The following is an 18,144-nucleotide window of genomic DNA, read 5'->3' as shown; positions in this document are numbered from 1 at the left end:
TTCTCTTGCCAGAGTTAACCCTATCCTTAAAAAATTACAAGGATTGTCTACATTGTTAACCATTACTATAATGCTTTTATTCACATAATTAAATTATTTCTGTTTTTATAGAATAGTTGTACGTGTATATCATGTATGTGCTTAGAGAAAAGAAAGGTTTTTTAAAAGACTTATGTTTTATATTATGCCTGCAAAGAAACCCAGTATGCTCATACTGGTGGTTATTGTGCAAGGTGTCTCACTGTCCCTGGAACTGCGTAAATCAGAGCACAGCTCAGCAGGTGGCATTGGGAGCAGGCTCCTACAGAATGTTTTTCATGCCCCTCCTTTATGGTAGGGCACACGTAGGCTCTATGCATACTATATTTGGGAGTAGGAGCAAACCCAGCCACATAAATTATTGGCAGAGAATTCCTAATGTTACTAAGGATAAGAATTTGTTTGATTTCACTTATATGTGGAATCTAAAGAACGAATGAACAAACAGAAACAAACTCATAGATACCAGGAACAAACTGTTGGTTGCCAGAGAGGAGGAGGGTGAGGGAATGGGCAAAATAAGTGAAGGGGATTAAGAGGTACAAACTCCCAGTTATAAAATAAGTAAGTCACAAGGATGTAATGTACCATAGGGAATATAGTCAATAAAATTGTAATAACTTTGTATGGTGATAGTAACTAGATGTATCATGGTGATCATTTTGTAATGTTCAAAAATATCAAATCACTATGTTGTACACCTGAAACTGATATAATATTGTTAAGTCACTTATATTATACTTTGATTAAAAAAACAGAGAGAGACTTTCCTGGAGACATCAGGCAGTGCTTAGCTGGGTCTCCCTGGGTTAAGTTAGATAGGTATCTGGAGGAGCAAGTGGTGCTCCATTCTGAATACAGTGTACCACGTTAGAGCTTTGGCTGTTGACCACCTGCAGTTTCAACTGTCCTAGAAGTTCTGTGTCTTGATCCACATGATGCCTGCAGTGAATGAATGAGTGAACAATCATAAAAACAAATTTGTTCAAGGTAGGAGAAAAATCTGGAAAAAGATGGAACTAACCTGAATGAATGGCCAAATCTTCCCAAGGTTAACTGAGTTGCTACTACATAGTAGGCCACCAACTTCTGCCTGGTATATAAAGCCAGATTTATAGATGGAGTCCATGTGCTAATCTTAATAGTTCTTACTATATAGGAGTTGCCTTTGGCTTCCTCTGCCAGCCAACCAGAGTAGAAAAATCGGTTTTTATTTTCCCTTTAACTACATTATTATGTTAAATATGTTCTCCCCTCATATTTAGTTACTCTTGAAATGCCATAGCAGTATTTTACTGATTAAATGCTTATATCTGCTTCTCTTTGGCACAGGTCCAGATGTGAAGAAGCTGTGTGTCCTTAGCCAAATTTTGAAGGATACGTCCATAGCCATTAATCGTGTAATTATTACCAGCTACAGCCTTGAGAATTTTCAGCATGAATGTAGATCAATTTTGGAAAAACTGGAGACAGATGGATACTTTGCTTTGGCCAGGAGGGTAGCAGAACTAGCGGAGCTACCTGTGGACAACTTGGTTATTGAAGAGGTATCATTAGTCTTTTAAGTTATTTAAAATCTTAGCTTTTTGAACCAGCATTAAACAGAACTAAATGAGGTATGTGATTTACCAGTGATGATACTTTTTCGCTTTCGACACAGACATTACTTTCAGAAATGAATGAGCCTAGAATGCCCATTTTTGAGGAATGTTTCCTTTAATATAAGGTTAGCTTACAGGACATGCTACAATTATTTTACTTTGAATAGAATTAAATATAAGGTGGCTTCCTCTTGAACCTCATTCAATTAGATAAATTTAGAGTTGTTTTTCATACCTTAACTTTCCAGATAAAATATCCAGGATCATCTGTAGCCAAGTCCCATGTTCTCTAACTTGATTTGGGTTTTAACAAGTATGGTATACCGAGGGAGCATTAGCATTTATGATATTTCTTTATCCAGGAAAGGCTAAAAATTGCTGTGTTCAATTTCACAGATAACACAGGAAATGCAGACCTTAAAACACATTGACCAGTGGTCCCTGAAACAAGCAAGAATTGACTTCTGGAAAAAATGTCATGAGAATTTTAAGAAAAATTCCATTTCAAGCAAAGCAGCTTCTTCCTTTTTCTCAGCCCAGGCTCTTACGGCATGTGAGTGCCCAGCTGAAGAGGGACCAAGCAGCACTGAGGAGCGCCATCTGCTGCTCACTCTGGCAGGACACTGGCTTGCCCAGGAGGACCTGGTGCCTTTGGAGGAGCTGGAGGAGCTAGAGAAACAGATCTGGCTCTGCCGCATCACCCAGCACACCCTCAGGGGAAACCAGGAGGAAATAGACCCCAGATGTTCTCAACAGATTTCAACTACTGGTGAACTTTCCTTTGAAAGCTTAGCCAATGAGTTTTCATTCTCTAAGTTGGCTGCTCTGAACACATCAAAATACTTAGAATTTAATGGCCTTCCATCCAAAGACACTTGTGAGAACAAACTGAATTGGAAGGAGCAGGAGTCCCTAAACTTTTTGATTGGGCGCCTATTGGATGATGGCTGTGTGCATGAAGCAAGTAGAGTATGCCGATATTTTCATTTCTATAACCAAGATGTTGCCTTGGTGTTGCATTGCAGAGCACTAGCTTCAGGGGAAGCTAGTGTAGATGACCTGCACCCAGAGATCCATGCTCTCTTACAAAGTGCTGAGCTGCTTGAGGAAGAAGAAGAACCTGGCGTTCCTCTAAGGAAAGTCCAAAGCAGTAAGTGAAGGAGATGAAATTGCCCTGAGTCCTGTGAGGTGCTGTTGGCCTTCTCTCCATTCTCTCCAGGAAGAAAGGGTCCCTTTTGGTGTACCAGTTACACTAAGTTAAGGGTAATTCATAAACTAGGTAATTAACTAGTCAATGAAGTAGAAACACCTATGTCTTTTTTTTTTTTTTTAAACCTAGAGCTCTAGTTTATCGCACTTATTTATTTATTTATTTATTTATTTATTTGGCTGCGTTGGGTCTTAGTTGTGGCACATGGGATCTTCGTTGCAGCATGCGAGATCTTTAATTGTGGCATGTGGGATCTTTAGTTGCAGCATGTGGGATCTTTTAGATGTGGTATGCAGAACCGTTAGTTGTGGCATGCGAACTCTTAGTTGTAGCATGTGGGATCTAGTTCCCTGACCAGGGATTGAACCCGGGCCCTCTGCATTGGGAGCGCGGAGTCTTAGCCACTGGACCACCAGGGAAGTCCCATCTAGGTCTTTTAACTAGCTAAGTAGCAAAGTTAGAGGGAATCTCTCTGACTTGTGGCTAGTTCACTGAAATTTATCCTATGTAAATAATCATGTTTCCAATTGTACATGATCACATATAGAAATATGATTGATTTTTTATGTTAACCTTTAATCCTGTGATCTTGCTGAACTCACTTATCCTAGGAGTTTTCTTATAGATTCCTTGGGATTTTCTATGGAGATAATCATATCTGTGAATAGAGGCAGTTCTGTTTCCTCCTTTCCAATCTATTTGCCTTATTTATTTTTCTTGCTTTACTGCTCTAGCAAGGACTTCCGGCATGATGTTGGATAGGGGTGGTGAGAGTGGACATCCTTGCCTTGTTACTGATCTTAGGGAGGAAGCATTCAGTCTTTCATCATTAAGTGTGATATTAGCTGCAGGCTTTTTGAAGATACCCTTTGTCATGTTGAGGAAGTTCCCTATTTGCTGAGAGTTTTTATCATGGATCAATGTTGAATTTTTTCCTGTTTTTTCTGCATCCATTTATATGATCGTGTTTTGTTTTTTTTTTCTTGTTTAGACTAGTAATACAGTAGATTACATTAATTGATCTTTTAATATATTGAACCAGCTTTTGTATTCCCAGGAAAAACCTCACTTGGTTATGGTGCATTATTCTTTTTGATATATTACTGGAATCAACTTGCTATTTTGTTGAGAATTCTTACATTTATGTTCATGAAGAATATTGATCTGTACTTTTTTTTTTAATACCGTCTTTGGTTTTTGCATCAGGGTAATGCTAGTTTAATGCGTTTCTGGAAAACATTACGTGGAATTGGTGTTATTTCTTCTTTAAATGTTCAGTAGAATTTACCAGTAAAACCATCTAAACCTGGAGATTTTTGTTTTGGAAGATTTTTTTTTTAATTTATTTTATTTATTTACTTTTGGTTGTGTTGGGTCTTCGTTGCTGCACGCGGGCTTTCTCTAGTTGGGGTGTGTGGGGTCTACTCTTCATTGCAGTGTGCAGGCTTCTCATTGTGGTGGCTTCTCTTGTTGCGGAGCACGGGCTCTAGGTGCACGGGCTTCAGTAGTTGTGGCATGCGGGCTCTAGAGCGCAGGCTCAGTAGTTGTGGCACACCGGCTTAGTTGCTCCGCGGCATGTGGGATCTTCCCAGACCAGGGCTCGAACCCGTGTCCCCTACATTGGCAGGCGGATTCTTAACCACTGCGGCACCAGGGAAGCCCTGGAAGATTTTTAACTACAAACTTATTTCATAGTTATATGACTAATCAGGTTATCTTTTTCATCTCAGGTGAGTTTTGGTAGTTTGCAGTTTTTGAGGAAACCTTTTCTTGCCTTTGGGTTATTTGCACATTTTTTAGTCATCCATTTTAATTTGTGATTTTTTTTTTTTAATTATTAGCACCTTTAATTATTATTTATTTATTTATTTTTTTGGCTGTGTTGGGTCTTCGTTTCTGTGCGAGGGCTTCCTCTAGTTGCGGCAAGCGGGGGCCACTCTTCATCGCGGTGCGCGGGCCTCTCACTATCGTGGCCTCTCTTGTTGCGGAGCACAGGCTCCAGATGCGCAGGCTCAGTATTTGTGGCTCACGGGCCTAGCTGCTCCGTGGCATGCGGGATCCTCCCAGACCAGGGCTCGAACCCGTGTACCCTGCATTAGCAGGCAGATTCTCAACCACTGCGCCACCAGGGAAGCCCTAATTTGTGATTTTGACTGTATAGCTTTGCATAGCTTTTTTAATTGGTTGCTTTATGGGTTACATTATACATTTGTAACTTTTCACAGTCTACTTAAAATTATATTTTAAGGGTAGAAACCTTACCATCATGTAGGTTACTTTACTTCTCTCCCTTTATGTCTTAGTTGCCTTATTATATTACACCTACATACACTGAAAATCTCATCAAACAATGCTAATTTTTTGTTTTCAACCAGAAAATATATTTTAACAAACTCAAGAGGAGAGTAGTTTATTATATTTACTCAGATATTTACAATTTTTGTTGCTCTTCCTTCATTCCTGATGTTCCAAGTTTACTTCTAGTTTCTTTTTCCTTCTGTGTGAAGGAGTTCCTTTAGTAATTCTTTCAGAGTTGTCTGCTGGAAACAGATTCTCTTAGTTTTACTTCATCTGAGAATGTCTCTATTGCACCTTCATTCCTGAAGGATGATTTTTGCTGGATATAGAACATTTATTATTTTCTTTCCACACTTAAAAATGTTCTGACACTTCCTTTTGACTTCCGTGGTATTTGATGAATAATCTGCAGTCATTCGAATCATTGTTCCCCTGTAGATAATGCATTTTTCTCTTGTTGCTTTCAAGATTTTTTCCTGTCTTTTGTCTTCAGCAGTTTGGTTATAGCATGACTGGACATGTATTTTGGGGGGCTTATGCTATTTGGGGTTCACTGAGTTTCTTAAATATGTAGCTTTATCAAATTTAGGTAGTTTTCAGACATCATTTTTTTCAAATATTTTTCCAGCACCATACTCTTACTCCTCTCCTTATGGGACTCCAATGACTCCAATGAAACAAAAACAAAAGTTATTGTTTCACAAGTGCCTGAAGCTTTGTTCAGTCTTTTTCAATCTTTCTCTGTTGTTCAGATTGGATAATTTCTATTTATCTATCTTCAGTTTCACTGACTCTTTCCTCTGGCATTTCCATTCTGCTATCAAGATTTTTTTTTTTTAATTTCTGTGATTTTTAAATTTCAGTTCTAAAACTTCCATTTTATTCTTCTTTATACCTTTAATTTCTTTGCTAAGACTTTCTGTTTTTCTGTTTATCTTAAGAGCGTTCATAATTGCTTGTTGGAACATTTGTAATAGCTGCTTTAAAGTCTGTTTCAGATAATTTCAACATTTATGTCATTTTAGTGCTGGGTTTCATCGTTTGTCTTTCCTTTGTCTTATATGAGTTGAGATCTTCCTGTATTTTTGTATGCTGAATAACTTCATGTTGTATCTTGGACATTTCGAATAGTGTGTTATGGGATGCTGTGTCTTGTTTAAATCCTATGAAGAATGTTGATATTTTTTTAGCAGTCAATTGTTCAGACTATGTTCAGACTACACGTTCCAATGTACTTTCTGTGGGCTGTGGTTCTAACATCAGTTCAGTTTTCAAATTCTTTGTGGTGCTGTTCAGATCCATCCTGTATGTGCCATCCTGTGGTCAGTCCGCAACCTGCGTAGTGGTCTGTCTGTTGACTTAGTTCTCAAAGTCTTTGATATGTTGGTCGGGATCAGATCCATACATGCAAAGCCCAGGAATGAGCCCTAATGTTTATAAACAACTTTATTGTGTTGCTTTCCTGAATCTGTCTTCCAAGTACTTTCTGGTTACCCGAGGCTTTCCTTTTCAGTCTTCTGGCCAAAGCTGGAGGTTTAGTTACCCCATCCTGTCATGTACTTTCCTGACTGCCTGCATCTAGGGCCAGCTGACAGGAGGATAATACAAAAAGGAACAGGGATTCACTCTGCCCCCTTAGGACCAGAGCACCTCTGATCCAAAAAGAAGGTCCCTCTCTGAGTTTTGGCTCTTGCCAGCTGCTGCTGCAGCCCCTCCCACCACAGCCGAGTGGTTACTTAGGAGCTAGGACCAGAGAGAATGGGCTGTGGGAGTTCCCTTTCCGCTCCTTGAGCCTGTTCTGGAGGATGTCTGCTGGAGCCCACTCTCTTTGTGAGCTGTAGTGCTTGGTTCTGGGTTTCGGGCAGCGTTGCATTCACTCTGGAGGTTCCTAGAGGGGAGAAAATGGTAATGCAGGTTATCTTCGATCCATCTGCTGCTATTTGCTCTTCAGAGTCCTCATATAGCACTGCATGCGCTGTGTCCAGCTTTTATATTGAGGTCAGTGGGAGAGACCTAGAACTGAAAACTCTAATGAAGGATTTTAAGCAGGGGAATAACATGGTCTGAGTTGCTTTTTATATTTTTGTGTTTAAAGCATATTTTTAAAAGAGTAATGTCTTAAAAGCAAAAGTATTACATGCTTAATGTAATAAATCACACAATACAGAAGTGCATAAAGTAAAAAGTGAGTTATTTATCCGTTGAACACCACACCCACCAAATTCCCCAGAATAACATCTTTTACTTGCTTGGCGTGCATTATTTTCTACGTGTGGGCTCGCACATGTGTGCGGGTGTGTGCACGTGCGCACACACACACACACACACAAATATTTATTTTCTACAAAAATACGGTTATATTGTTCTGCAACATTTTTCCCTGTCAGTACAGATAGATTGACCTCATTCTTTTAATAACTGCAGGGTATTCTACTATATGAATGTACTGTTTTTTTTTTTAATTGGAGTATGGTTGCTTTACAATATTGTGTTAGCTGATTCACTTTTCTGTACAGTATAAACTATATGTATACATATATCCCCTCTTTTTTGGATTTCCTTCTCAGTTAGGTCATGTACTATGATTTTTTTAACAATGATTTACTGATACACGTTTAAAATTTTTCCATTTTGTTTTTGCTATTAGAAACAGTGTTATATAAATATTCTTTTCTACTTTTTTCCACTAAGAGAAACCCTTTCTCAAATTAAGAACGTTTTATTTTAGGCTAAGAGCTTTTTTTAAAAAATCAGGAATGGATTCTAATTTTACCGTGCCTTTAAGGTATCTGTCAGATGATCCTTGATTTTTATGATTTGCATTTTAGAATGTGAAGAATGCTGAGTGTTTGGAAGATTGAGTTGGGGAAGAAGGGAGGCTGGCGGCAGGAGACAGTAACACCTCTAGATGCAGGGTGATAAAGGCTGGAACTAAGGTGGTGACTGGAGAGATGTTTTGGAGATACAGTCAGGTAGACCTGGTGATTATTTGACATAAGGGGAAATTGGGAGGCAGTGTATGTGGAGGAGAGTCTGGCAGGCATCTTTGGTGATGATCTCTAGAGTGTTCATTAGGTGGCTTTGAGTCTTTGAAGTATCCTGGGCTGGGGATTTCCTAGAAGAAGGCAATGAAAGAAGTTTAAGTGGGGTGTGAGCCCTGTTAGAAGTGGTCCCAGACCCAGGGGGAGTCAACAAGGTGCAGTGAAGGAAGCTGTGAGCAGAGAGGTAGAGTCATAGGGGGCTGAGGAGAGACCTTAAAAGCCCCTTAAAGCCCCCCTCAGACCTGTATTTACTTCCAGCTTCAAGTTTGGATAGTCAGTCATTTGTGATGCTGCCCCCCAGTGATGAAGTGGTGACTACTCTGGAAACTCTGACAAGCAAATGCCTCCATGGGAAGAATTATTGCCGGCAGGTCCTCTGTCTCTATGCACTTGCCAAGGTACGTGCCAAAGGGCTGGGTCTCCACAGGAGCTCCCTCTGAGAGGGAGGGAAGGGAGAAGTTGAAGGTGGATTTTGGACATTGCCCTCAGTAGTCAGCCCTTCAGATTATAATCATGACCTGGGAGTAGAGCTCTTGTCAGGACGTTGGCCCCTATAAATCCATCCCTGGGGAATAGTGGTGAGCTTTCCATATGGGAAAGAGCCCAAAATAAGTTTTAAAATAAAATTAAATGGAATGTAATGACTATAAAACAGGAGCCAGAGCAGCCAGGAATTGTTCTGGCTTTGTGCTGATTGAGGGAGAAAAAGAGTAGATTCTAAGTGCAATGGAAGAGCACGAGAGAAAGCAAGCCGAGCACTAAAAGCCCTTCCTTGGACAACAAGGCTCAGAGACTTCTTTGGAAATTGAGGGTTCCTGCTGCCATGGGAACAATAAAGAAGGGGCTCTGCCTTTTCTTCAACTTCCTTAGGTTTCATAACATTTGAAAAGCTCAGTGTTCAGTGAGAGATCAGTCACCTGATGTTTTCTGAAGACAAACCTTTCTCTCGCTTGGATTCACCTCATTGGCAAAGCAGTAGAAAGGGCTAGAAAACAGTGTTTGCTTCTTCTAAGGTTCCTGCTCAGGATGAGGGATCTTTAAGCTCAGAAAACCATGGCGTCTGTCCACATCAGATTTCAGGAAAGGCTGTCTTCTGCTAGCTTTTTCCTGGTTCCTAATGATGGCTTGGATTGGCTCTGCCTTCCTCTCAGGAGTTGGGCTGTTCCTACACAGATGTCGCTGCCCAGGATGGTGAGGCCATTCTCCGGGTAATCTTGGCCTCTCAGCAGCCTGACCGATGCAAGCGAGCTCAAGCCTTCATCAGCACCCAGGGCCTCGAGCCAGACACAGTGGCTGAACTTGTGGCTGAAGAGGTGACCCGGGAGCTGCTGACCCCATCAGAGGGAACAGGTGCCCTACCTTTCAGGCGTCCCCAGCCTTTCAGACCACATTCTCAAGTTCCCAGCATTAAGGATTTGATGTTATGCTCATATATATCTTGTATGCTGTCCTTTCAAGTTGCCAGGTTGCACTTGTAAGAGGAGAACACATTGCATTTATTTTGTTGTTATTGCTTTTTGTTTATTGTTTTATGATTATAATTAGAGTAACTGTGCCTTTCTCTGAGCTAATGAGCTCCTGCTGTCCCGTAAGATGGCATCTCACCTGAGATATTTGACCCCAGCAAGAGGAGAGCTGCCCCGGAGCGTCTTCATCATTACCTCCTGGTGCCCAGGCCTGGGCAGGGTGGGCCTCCTGCCCTGGGGCTCTTGTCTTCCTTTCATCTCTCTCAAGGTAAAACTAGCACCTTTCTCCACATCTTTCTGTATAGGACATAAGCAGACGTTCACCCCAACAGAGGAAAGCCAGACGTTTCTTCAGCTGACCGCTCTGTGTCAAGACCGCACCTTGGTAGGCATGAAGTTGTTGGATAAGATTTCCTCCGTTCCCCATGGGGAATTGTCTTGCAGTAAGTTCTTGGCCACTTTCTTACATGTTTTGGGCCCAAGCAGGTCTCTAAGAAGTCTTCTGAGGTTAAGTCTTTTCAAAACTCAATTTGGATCCTTGTTCCTTCTCTGGATCCCTACTCCTCCAGGATTGTTTATAAGTTCTTAGTAGAAAGCCATAAGTTCACTGAAGAAAAGCTAGAAAATATATATGGCAAAGCAACCCCAAATTTAAAATCACACAAAAAGGTAACCTTTTAACATTTGGCATATTTAGCTTATTTTATTCTTACATTACCCTGAAAAATGGCTATTATTGTCCCCATTTTAGAAGAAGGAAACTGAAGCTTTAGAAAAGTTGATTAATTTATAACTGTTAAGTGGCAGAGCTGGCATTTGAACCCTGTCTGTGTGATTTCAAAGCCTGCTCACTTTTCACAGTGTTGCTGTACGCATTCAGTAGTATGTGTCCCTCTCATCTTTTTCTATGCAAGTCCATAGGTTTTTATTTTTCAAAAATAGCATTATACTGTGTATACTGTTTATAATTACCACTATGCTGTCATTAATATCTTTCCATGACACTATTCTATATAATTTTTTATAATTTTTAGTCATTACATAATATTTCTCTTGTATGTAATTAAAAAATGTATACCTTATTGTAGGACCTATAGATTGCTTCCAATTTTCCACTGTTTTAAGCATTGTGATAGACATGCTTATAGGCAAATCTGTGTGCACATCCATGGTTATTTCCCTAAGACAAATTCCTGATTCAGGAGTATGCCCATTTTTAAGGTTTTATATATATATTGCCAAATTTACTTCAGGAAAAAAAATTCACTTCTCACTCCCTCTTAAGCAGTGTGTGAGAGTATCATTTCCTGGAGCCCATTATACTCTGCAAATTTGACGTGAAAAAGGCATTTTACTGATGTTTAGTGAACACGTGAGATTTTAAGAGGTTGAATAGGTTTATTTTTAAAACAGCCTTCTGGGAATTCCCTGGCAGTCCAGTGGTTAGGACTTGGCAATTTCACTGCTGTGTGCCCGGGTTCGATCCCTGGTCAGGGAACTAAGATCCCATAAACCGTGCAGCGCGGCCAAAACATAAATAAATAAAACAGCCTTCTGTATCTCTTCTCAGTCCAGTTCAGCAACATCTACTGAGTACTGACTGTGTACCAGGCACTCTAAAATCAGGGGTATGGTGAACAAGTTAAGCAGCAGTCCTGGAGCTCACAGACTAGGGGTGTAATTCACAGTAAGCATACTGATGGGGCCAACAAAGGTTTTGGGAGGAAATGTGCAAACCAAGACCAGAAGCATTAGTAGCCAGTAGGTTTGGGGAGGGCCCCACAGGTGCAGAGGCCCAGAGGGCACAGCATGTATTAAGGCTGAGAACCCCTCTTCTGTCTTCCAGCATTCCAGATATTTTTCCCAGTTTGCCTTTTAATTGTGCTCATAGTGATTGTGTATAGTAGTTTTAAATTTGTGTGTGTCACATCTCAATCTAGAAAGCCTGTAGAAGTGCAGAGCATCAAATAGCACTTGATTAGGTCCTAAGACTCTCCACTCAGCTACAGAGAATGCCCTCAGACTTGTATTGGAAGGTACTCCATCAGTTTGTCTGCAGAAAGTTTCTCCATCTTTAGAAAGCTAGCGTTTTTTGTTCTCATTTTTTGAGCCTTTTGGAAATACTGTCTCTATATGCAGACTGTCTTTGAGGAGAGAGTTAATCCCTGTGCTGTCACTGAGAGAAGAACTGACTTCATCCGGGGGCCATCCCAGAGCTAGAACTGGTGAGGTCAGGGATCTCAGAGGACTGGTGAGAGAGCCTTCTCCAGACAGGCCCAGCTGTCCCAGGCCCCTTGACCCTCCTGCCAGGCACAGAGCTAGACAGGGGTTAGCCAGGGTTGACAGTCCTGTCTCACCAGTGCCCAACCCACCCAGCCACAGAGCTGCTGATCCTGGCTCATCACTGCTTCACACTGACCTGCCACATGGAGGGCATCATCCGAGTCCTGCAGGCCGCCCGGCTGCTCACAGACAACCACTTGGCCCCCAGTGAGGAGTATGGACTGGTGGTAAGTCACCCCCTCACCTTCACCCTCCATCCTGAGGAAACCTTTGATAGAACAGATAGGCTGGAGACTATCAGCTCAGAGCTGATGCGGTCTTAGGGAATTTGCCTATCTGGATACCACTACCTACTTGGTAGCTGGCTGGGCAGTTCAACCCTCTGCTCCAGGTTATGATTTCTCTCCAAATCAGAGATTGCACCAAAGGAATAGAAATCAAAGAGGATCCCTGCCGTGCTCCAGGACTGTCATACCCCCTTACCAAGCAGTTAGCTTTTCTAGAGGGCTAAGACGGCAGTTACTCCCCCCGCAAAACAAGGGTCAGACCTGCCTCTTATATCTGAATTGAAATGAACTGACAACTCAAGCTTCCTGTACCTCCCCGAAATTCTCTAGGCTTGAAACTGACCCAAGTGTCTGAGCAAGCCATTGGGTGCTGTAATAAGGAGTGGTGGGAAGAGGAAGAGTGCCTGCCCAGGAGGATGGCACTTCAGCACTTGATAGTCATGTTTAGAGACAACAGAGGAGGGGACAGCCAGTGGTTTCCCAATGACTTAGCATTTCTGAATCCTCCAGAGAAGGCCCCTGTTGGGTACATGGGATGGGAAGGGGGGAGACAGGCAAGGAGGAAAGGAGTTAATAAGCATGGCAGCCTGGCCATTAACCCTTTTTCCCGCCAGAGTTTGGTATTTGAAAGCAACCAAACTGTTGGGGTAGTGGTCTGGCTCAGAGAACTCCAAGCAATGCTGATGCAAGCTGCCCTCTCCCTTTGTAGGTGCGTCTCCTCACTGGTATTGGAAGGTACAATGAGATGACATACATATTTGATTTGCTGCATAAAAAACACTACTTTGAAGTGCTGATGAGGAAGAAGTTGGACCCGGTAGGTGTACAGTATTTTTGAGCTGCAGTATGACATGTACTATTGATACTTGGGAGTCTCAGGTTTTCTCAGGAATAATCCCAATCAGGATGGACTCCCAGGATATAGAGGGAGGGAATTAAGGACCTCCCTAAGACATATACTGTAACCAGTAGCTTTAAGGTTACAGAGCTCAGACCAGGTCACAATTATGCTGATAGGTGCTAAATAATGAAGAAAAAGAGTTTGTGCGCTTCCACCTGTCTCTGTCTCCTGCCTTACTGTCCCAGTGCCTGCTTTGGCAGGGGCAAAAACCCTTCCTGAGAGCCAGGTGGGAATGGATTGACCAGCTTGGAAGGCTGTGTCTGGGGCCTTTTAGAGTGGAGAGTTTTCAGGGGACCATGAAAAAGTGTGTTGCCGAGAGCTATTCAGAAGTGAATGCCAAGGTCTGGGTCTAGAAAGCTGTGGAGCTATTTATGATGATGACCAGGAAGGAGGCTGGGAAGCAGAAGCCTGACTTGCCAGGCCTTTGGTCTCTGGGCGCTTGTCTGTCCTCAGCGTACTATGTGACACCAGGCATGCACTCACAGAGCCTCTGTTTTCAAGTTGTTCATTGGCTAATTCATTGTTTTCACCTCTAAAGATTTAAAAACCTATGGGACTTCCCTGGCGGTCCAGTGGTTAAGACTCTGCGCTTCGGGGAACTAAGATCCCACATGCTGTGTGGCGCAGTCAAAAAATAAATAAATAAATAAAAACCTAGGTGCACTTTTGACATCTGGGAACTTGGGCCCAGACAAGCAGGATTAAGAGACAAAGCAGAAAAACTCTCCTCAGTGCTGGGCTAGTTTCAGGACAGACCAGTCCGGTTGTAAGGAAAGGAGCAAGTCCTGGACATAGGGACACCTTCAGGATTTTTAAAATTGTTTTTGAGGCATTTTTGTTCCTGCATTTAAATATTCTTTTAATATCTCTGTTTCTGATTACAAAAGTAATGAATATTCAACGTTAAGACACTTGGGTCCTCGCTTCGGCAGCACATATACTAAAAATTGGAACAATACAGAGAAGACTAGCGTGGCCCCTGCGCAAGGATGACACGCAAATTCGTGAAGCGTTCCATATTTAAAAAAAAAAAAAAGACACCTGGAAAACAGAACACGAAAAAAAGCCCTGTGTGTCTAGCTACTGTCTGCAGACAGCCACTGCTAACAATTTGGTATAGGCCCTTTCTTTGCACATATACCCACAAACATATATACATACATGTTCACATATTTTTATCAAATTTCTGTCATGCTGTGCAGATAGGAAATAGCCTGCTTTTCTCAGTTAACAATAAGCATGAATAATTTTCAAGTCAACATCGGTTTTAATGGCTACATGGTGTTCTCTTAGATCATATTCTGGACATCTGGATTATTTCTAATTGTTTGCTATTAAATATCCTTGTTACATCCATCTTAGCACTTTTCTCTGCTTACTTCTTTAGGGATAGAGTCCTAGAAGTGGAATCGTTAGACTAATGCACGTGTGTACATTTGTAAGGCTTCTCGCCTCTGACAGGTCTTACCATTTACACTCTCACCAGCAGAGAGGCTGTGGCTGTTTCCTTATACTCAGGATAGTATAAACTTTGGTATTCATTTTTGCTTATCTTTTCCTTTTCCTTGGGAGTTTTTGAGGAACTTTCAGAATCAAAGGACTAGGCCAGTCCTGCCTACCTTGCAGTACATGGCTAAGACCTTGGTATCCCCCCCTTTTTTTTGGGCAGAGTGGTACCCTGAAGACGGCCCTACTGGACTACATCAAACGCTGCCGCCCTGGGGACAGTGAGAAGCACAACATGATTGCCCTGTGTTTCAGCATGTGCCGGGAGATTGGGGAGAACCATGAGGCAGCTGCCTGCATCCAACTGAAATTGATTGAGTCTCAGCCCTGGGGTGAGCAGAGGTCACAGCAGGGCAGTGCTGCCGGCCAGGGAAGGTTCTCAGGGCTAAGCAGGGCAAGAGTCCATGAGACTAATACCCACCTCAGCTTCTAACATTTATTCAGTGGGGCCCCAGGGGGCAGAAAGGAGACAGAAGGGGGGTTGGAAGGCATTTTACCCCTCTTGTAGCCAGTGCATCCAGGGGTGTCATCTGTCAAGAACCAATGTATGTTGATGCTGTGCAAGCCTGCCTTGATGTTTCAGAGAGAAATTGAACTAGATGGGGCAGTGAATCCTACTCCAGTGTGTGTGTGTACTTTTGGCCCAATAGCCTTTACCTGAGTGAGACATACCTGCCTCCCTGTGAACATGAGCTGGCTTGTCTCTATAGTCCACCCTACTACTGAGTGGGATGAGAGTAGCCAGCCTTGGGAGTCAGACACACCCACGTTTCCTTTACTCCCCTGCAGAGGACAGCCTCAAGGATGGGCACCACCTGAAGCAGCTGCTGCTGAAGGCCCTGACTCTGATGCTGGATGCAGCAGAGAGTTATGCCAAGGTAACCATGAGAGTCTTATTCCAGACTGGACTTGGGGCTTGGTGTCTGCCGTAGGAATAATTTTATTTTGTTCCATTGCTGGAGGGTTCACGGGGGAGATGACGGCAACAAAGTCTTAATCTGTGCCTACTGCCACCCTTATCCTTCAGGACTCCTGCGTGCGACAGGCCCTGCACTGTCACCGGCTCACCAAGCTGATAACACTGCAGATTCACTTTCTGAACACCGGCCAGAACACAATGCTCATCAACCTGGGCCGCCACAGGCTGATGGACTGTATCATGGCCCTACCTCGGTTCTACCAGGTGAGCAAGGAGGAAAAACCTAGCCAGTGCTGCCAGCATCCTCTCCTGCTATCTCTGTCATGGGACCCAGAAACTGAGTGGTTTACCTAAGGTCTCGGGGCTAGTGACAGAACCAGGACAGTGCAGCTCTCCAGCTGCCTTTCCATAGTAGTATTTCTTACCAGCATATTGTTTGGGCAGAGGTTGGAGAACAGTGAGACATACTGTCTCCTTTCCCCACACTATTAAGCCAGCAGAGAGGCAGACATCTTTGCACTTTAGACAGTTGAGGTTCAGGGGAACATCCCTGCCAGTGGTCCTGCAAAGCACCTCTTAGCCCCAGCATTTCCAGAACAGTGCACTTGGGTTAGCATTAAAAAGTCAGGGCTTCTGGGAGGCTGGTTCTAGCCCTTTAACAAGGAGGGACGGTTATCAGGGAATCAGCCCTTTCACTGTTCCTTAGAGAGTTGTTAGTGAGAAAAATATTCATCAGCAGTTCTTTTAACCCATTGTGAGGCAGATTAAAAACACTGAAGGAAGGTGTTTGGGGTGTCAGGGAAGGGGAAATAGCAAACTTTTCACCAACCCTGATACGTAGAGCCTTCTAGCATTATTGGTGATGATAATACTGTACACTCATAGAGTGAATATGAAGTCATTTTCTAGAGCAGTTTGCCTTCAGTTTTACATCCAATAGGCTCTAATGGTGTCCTCCTTCCCCTCCATCCTTTTAAGGCTTCTATTGTGGCTGAGGCCTATGACTTTGTTCCTGATTGGGCTGAAATTCTATACCAACAAGTGATTCTTAAAGGAGACTTTAATTACTTGGAAGAATTTAAGCAGCAAAGGTTATTAAGATCCAGTATATTTGAAGAAATTTCAATAAAGTAAGTTAAAATGCCTCAGCTTTGAGATCAGGCACGGGTAAGAATTTTATGACTACGTATAACATGCCTATAGGCTACCCCTCTGCTTGAGATGGCAAAGAGATGTCAAGAATACCCAGAAAGACAATCTTTTAACAAATTTATGCAAACAGATGAATGAGAATAGTTTGCTTATGGTGCTCTGTACTTAAAATGGGAGGAGAGCTACTCAGCTTGTCTGAGGTGCCAAAAACACTAAACATCAGAGGTCCCCTTTGGATTACTGAAATTATTCTAATTAAGGCCAGCATTAAGATACTCATTTTTAATGAAATAATTTCATTGTCTATCAAGCACTCCCTAATAGTCTGAATGATTTCTCAGATTCAAGCACCTTCTCCTCTATAGACAGTGATAAGTATCAGAGCTGATAGCCCTCGTTCAAGATACAGTATCTTAACCTGTACGTTCTTGTTTCTTTGTCTAGATGTAAACATCATCAGCCTACTGACTTAGTTGTGAAAAACCTGAAGAAGTTACTCACATATTGTGAAGATGTCTACTTGTATTACAAGCTGGCATATGAACACAAATTTTATGACGTTGTAAATGTGCTTCTGAAGGACCCTCAGACAGGTTGCTGTCTAAAGGACATGCTAGCAGGTTAGCTGGATTCAGATGACATGAGGATGGTTACTGCCAAGAATTCATACATGCCTGTTTTCTTATACTGAAATGAGGTACTGACAGATGTTTGTGGTCAGACTAGAGAAATGCCATGGGGATCTTTGATGTCTGATTGTAAAACCCCAGGACTGACCATACCAGTCCTTTGTGAATAGTGGGTGAAGAAGGAGAATTTTCACAAGGAAATTCCTATTTGAAAATAATTATTCATCTATACCATTTTATATAGATATTGGTATTAAGATCAAAAGCTCCATCTTCCTCAGGATAGCTTCTACTTTAGGAGATGATACAATATTTAGTAAAGAATACCTGTGCCTGCAGATTCCAGTTTCAAAGGAATTTAATATTATTTACACAGTTAAGGAACAGATGATACATTTCCATTTATTAGAAACTGATCTCTATAATAAAATAATTTTAAATTCAGTGTATGTCATTATCACTGCTAAGGAAATCTTAGCCCTTGTCTGCCTTAAAACAATCTTTATTGGCTGTAATTACTGCTGTGTAGTCACTGCTTTCTGTTAATTCCTTAAATCATTTAGATGGTCCTGTCTTCCACTTAGTGGTCTACACAGCTTTGATTGAGGCTCCTAATTCCTGTGTAAGAGAAATTTAAAATATTTTTTGCTCTGTCCCTACTTCTGATTCTGTGGCAGTTTCAAAAAAAAGACTCCAACCACAGATTTGGTTAAATTGCTTAAAAGAAAATATATAATAGAGACGATCACCCTATCTCTGCTTACAGCCACAACCTGAGTTATAAGTTCAATTACTCCAAATAAATAGTTCTT

General features: G+C 42.0%; 1 protein-coding gene across 3 annotated transcripts in view; it reads left to right on the top strand.

Annotated features, from left to right (window-relative positions):
- SPG11 (SPG11 vesicle trafficking associated, spatacsin) overlaps positions 1–18,070 on the top strand; it is an 88,689-nt gene extending 70,619 nt beyond the window's left edge. For 2 of the 3 annotated variants that reach the window (XM_082388679.1, XM_082388678.1), the window contains exons 29-40: positions 1,372–1,586; positions 2,037–2,790; positions 8,448–8,587; positions 9,341–9,539; positions 9,961–10,098; positions 12,032–12,165; positions 12,935–13,042; positions 14,796–14,964; positions 15,422–15,510; positions 15,660–15,815; positions 16,530–16,681; positions 17,148–18,070. In XM_082388679.1, coding sequence (XP_082244805.1) covers positions 1,372–1,586; positions 2,037–2,790; positions 8,448–8,587; positions 9,341–9,539; positions 9,961–10,098; positions 12,032–12,165; positions 12,935–13,042; positions 14,796–14,964; positions 15,422–15,510; positions 15,660–15,815; positions 16,530–16,681; positions 17,148–17,328 — 2,435 coding nt within the window. In that variant the 3' untranslated portion in view covers positions 17,329–18,070. Of the gene's footprint in view, positions 1–1,371; positions 1,587–2,036; positions 2,791–8,447; positions 8,588–9,340; positions 9,540–9,960; positions 10,099–12,031; positions 12,166–12,934; positions 13,043–14,795; positions 14,965–15,421; positions 15,511–15,659; positions 15,816–16,529; positions 16,682–17,147 lie in introns of those variants that run through there. The other variant, XR_014243525.1, reaches the window with a different exon arrangement.
- Positions 18,071–18,144: the final 74 nt, after the last annotated feature.

The sequence above is a fragment of the Balaenoptera borealis genome, assembly GCF_965194805.1.
Source record: "Balaenoptera borealis genome assembly, chromosome: 3".
Lineage (NCBI taxonomy): Eukaryota > Metazoa > Chordata > Mammalia > Artiodactyla > Balaenopteridae > Balaenoptera > Balaenoptera borealis.
The sequence above is the reverse complement of the archived record's forward strand: the minus strand, read 5'-3'. Positions and strand labels throughout refer to the sequence as shown.